The following is a 4277-nucleotide window of genomic DNA, read 5'->3' on the forward strand; positions in this document are numbered from 1 at the left end:
GTTTTTCGGCGCCAGGCGAAGACCTTTTTATTTAAGCAGCATTTTAAATGTTAATATTATTGAATTTTATTTGGCCAGGGCGGCTTGTTTTATAGTGTATATTTGTATTTTATTGTATATATTTTAAAATGTTATTTTAAATTTTTTGTTGTAAGCCGCCCCGAGGCTTCGGCGAATGGGGCGGCATAAAAATGTTTTAATAAATAAATAAATAAATAAATAAACTGAGAAAATCCATTCCTGGGCTGGTAGAATTAGCATGCCAGATGTTCTACTTTTATTAATTTTCTTGGGCACCTTTTTCACATTTGGCCAATGGAAGTGGAAAAGAATTCTTGAATACTGAATAAAACAGTCATCCCAAACTTTTATGCCAAAATTGTGGGTATCTTCTGTTATTCCATGCCTCCATGTTAGTATTTAACTTCGCATAGATACCACTAAGTGGTTTGGATCCAGACTTAGTCATGATTTCAAGTGTTCGCTCTAAGAATGACAATCTGAAGTCCTGTTGATTTCAGCATGTCTTTCCTAAGTAATACTAAGCCTTTCCAACCCAGTGTATACTGGCAATAGCTGAGAATGTGACTAGTTGTCTCAGGCTACTGATGTTCAAAACCAGTGCCTATCAAGGTGTGCTTGATAAGATCAATGGTAATGGTCAAACTTCCCTGAATGACAGCTTGCCCAGCACAGAGTATGGACCTTCCTCTACACTGCAGTCAGAGGGGAATGCTGATGTGTTAGGGTGCACTCACAATTCAAACTATAACACTGAGGCACAGCATTCACATGAACTGACGGTGGCCTGGAACATTCCCCAGCCTCCTTTGTAACATAGAGATGTAGACAAGACAGCGTAGGATGCAGATGCTGGATAGTCAGAGAAAACTATTGCCAAAGGTTAGTTAAAATGCACAATAGTGTTGCAACTGCATATAGTATTAGCATCTCTTGGACTGTTACATGTGTAACCTAATATGTTGATCAGGGTTACTGCACTGTCTTATTTCATTTTCAGGAAGAGGTACGTCCCCAGGACACAGTGTCTGTTATTGGTGGAGTGGCTGGAGGCAGTAAACAAGGCAGAAAAGCTGCCTGGAAGTTTGTCAGAGACAACTGGGAGGAGCTCTATAATCGCTACCAGGGGGGCTTCTTAATATCCAGGCTAATTAAGGTATGCAAAAAGACTACAGTTGCAATTGAAAACATGAGGTTTTAACGATTTCTTCTCCTGATTTACAGTGTGTTCTGTCTTGTATTTCAGCTATCAGTAGATGGATTTGCAATTGACAAAATGGCTGCAGAGGTTAAGGTAAGGCAATTGGTTACTTGACCTTGCAAGAGCCTTTAAATTCAGAACCAGTGAATGGGTCAATATGCCTTTTCTCCCCACTATGGGATCATCTTGACTGAGAAGAGAAGTAGGGGAGAGTGCAAGCATGTCCTAGACGAAGTTACTCCAGAACACCCTTCTTTGGCTCAGTATGTTTTTTGGCTGTGCACTCTTCAGATCATAGAATACTATAGTTGGAAGGGGCCATGAAGGCCATTGAGTCCACCCCCCTGCCTTTGCAGGACACAATTTATACCATCCCACTCTGGTGGCTGTCCAGTTTTACCTTGAATGTCTCTAGTGTGGGAGATGGATGGATCAGTGCCCAGTAAGCCCATCAGAGTAAATTGATTGTATGTTGTATAAAATTTGATGGAGCTGCTGAAAGTTGAAAAAAAACTAAGAAATCTAAATTTCTAAGGGACTCACTGTAGGATATTGCCACAGTTATAGAGATCTGTCATGTAGAAAGAGCCATCAGTTGTAAGCATATCAGAGTATGGGATGAGTTCATCATTTTAAGGTTTCAAAAGGGAGTAATCAGCTAGTGCATCACAGTGGGCATAAGCCATAGGGCTGGGGTATTGTGGAGCCATACACCACTGCTACTCAAACTGCTGAGAGAGTTAATTGCCTTGTCATCCTTCCATGTTGGTGGCTGCCACTAGTTCTGTGTACTTTGGGCAAAGGAGGGATTTGACCATAACTTTTGCAGGAAACACAAGTTAAATACATTTAAAATGCATTGGTTTAGATAGAAGGCAGAAAGAGTTATAGAAGCAATGAAAACTGAATAGAAGATTGAAAGAGGCTTTGCAAGTCCCACTCGGCTTTGTGAAAGAAGCATATTAACTGCTTTTACATGTGCAGCACTGCGCAAGGCTCTAAGGAACACTCTCATAATTTTAACCAAAACTGGTTTTAGTACCTGTGAAAATAGTTATTTTGAATTTGAATGATAGTTCTTAGAAATTTGGCTATTTAGTTTCTGTTTAAGCTTGTTCTAGTATTTTATCCTCTCTGTGTCACTCAGAGCACTTGGATAAATGGAAAGACAATTTAAATATTTCTTTGAATTCATGGATGCAAGCTTAAAACATACACATGCCATGATACCTGGCTTTCCTGAGAGTATAGGTCATTGTCATTGCTGCAAACCTGAAAAAATCAAAATACAGTTTAAGAATATGGATACTTGCAAATGCATCCTTGGTTGCTTTAATGTTAAGCATGTTCCATAGGTAGTGTCTTCAGAAGCACATGTGCCAACCCTCTGCACCAGGAACCTGTGGCATTCCAGATGAGGTATTCCCAACTCTTATCAGCCTCAGCCAGCATAGTCAATGGTCAGGCCACAGTTCCTCACCTGTGTTCTGTTCTATCTTGTGGAAACTTTTTAAAAATGTCATCAGATATGGCCCTCCGAGCAGTTGTTGTTTCATTCCATATAGGCTTTCTTTGAGAGTCACCCAGCTCCGTCAGCTGAGCGTACCATCCAGCAGTGCTGTGAAAACATTCTGTTGAACGCTGCGTGGCTGAAGCGTGATGCTGAAAATGTCCACCAGTATCTCTTGCAGCGCAAGGCCTCACCAACCGCTGTGTGAACCCACCCTCACCACCTCGGATATCCCAACTGCTGTGGCCCAACTGCCTCGGTGCGAGGAGGAGGAGCTGCTACCCAACAGCTGAATAATACGCCAAGGAAATTGGAGTCTTTTCTCAAACCATTGGGGATTGGACAATGAATGTAGTTAACTGGTTCCTGCTCACACTCCAGAACTAAATTCTATTAAAAATTTTATCAACAATTCAGCAAAAACAAAACCAACCACCCTGTAAATATAATAGTAATAAAATAGAGCATAACAAAACTGTGAAACTTCCTTAAGCCTTGTGAGTGGTCAAAATATTTAACACTCTTCCCCCTTCTTTACACTTACTGCTGAATGTTTTTTTAACCACCCCCTCTCTTTTTCTAAAAAGAAAAAAACCAAAACCAAAATGCAAGGAAGCCAGAGGTTTCTAGGCAAGTTGAATTCTATGGCAAGTTGAAATGGGTTAATGCCTCTGAGCACACCAGAAAGCATGCAACAAGTCAGCAAAAACACGTATGTGTTGTGCGAAATGGTTCAATTATGAAAGACGGCTCTAGTGCATAGTGCTGAGCTGCAGGTTTTGGGGAGACATCCTGTAATCTTGGTTCATATTTGAAGGCTTGTTAGTATCCTGCCCATCACAACCGTGGGGTTTTTTGGGGTAGGGGGATAAAATGTTTGCTCCCATCCCTTCCTTTTAGTTTCATATGCTGATGTCCTTCTTAGAGATTACAAAAACTGTTCGGGAAATATCTTTCTCAGCCACACTAAACAAGGAAAGAATTCATACCTCCTTTTTCCATCCTCCTTTAAATTATACCCTACCACTGCATGCAAATAAGATTTAGTACTGTGACTGAATCCTTCTGGGCTGCTCTAAGTACTGCCCCTCTTTATGCATAACTCTGTAGTTTGACTGAAGGACTTGTTTAAAAAAAAACAAAACACTACCCTAAATTCCTTGTGACTGCAGCTTTCCATCCCCCTTTCTTTGGTGATGTTTGGTAACTTGATTCAGAAGCCTTAAAACTTGTACTAGCTGGCATGATGATGAAATTCTAAGTTGTGTGCCATCAGTTGCTTACCAGAGTAGCATGTTCCTGCTAACCAGATTTCCAACCCAACACCACTCCTCTCTCAAACGTTTACAGTACCCTTTTTTAAAATACCTTTTTAAAAAGGAATTCATACTTGGTGTGGCTTTAACTGTTATTTGAGAAGGTCATCAGATACTAGCTGTCAAATTGCTTCCCTGGAAACACATTTTTGTGCTATTGTTTTAAAAGAAAACAAAAGGAAAAAATTAAAACAAGTTGGCGTTAATAAAAAGGAAAGTCAATGTAAAA

General features: G+C 40.3%; 1 protein-coding gene across 1 annotated transcript in view; it reads left to right on the forward strand.

The window, feature by feature from the left end:
- The window catches only part of NPEPPS (aminopeptidase puromycin sensitive), a 78896-nt gene extending 74619 nt beyond the window's left edge, over window positions 1–4277 (forward strand). The window contains exons 21-23 of the mRNA XM_044444603.1: window positions 1022–1177; window positions 1268–1315; window positions 2788–4277. Of these exons, the coding sequence (XP_044300538.1) occupies window positions 1022–1177; window positions 1268–1315; window positions 2788–2940 (357 nt within the window). The 3' untranslated portion in view covers window positions 2941–4277. The remainder of the gene's footprint in view (window positions 1–1021; window positions 1178–1267; window positions 1316–2787) is intronic.

Source organism: Varanus komodoensis, unplaced genomic scaffold, assembly GCF_004798865.1.
Source record: "Varanus komodoensis strain SLA01 unplaced genomic scaffold, ASM479886v1 scaffold45, whole genome shotgun sequence".
In the NCBI taxonomy this organism is placed as follows: domain Eukaryota; kingdom Metazoa; phylum Chordata; class Lepidosauria; order Squamata; family Varanidae; genus Varanus; species Varanus komodoensis.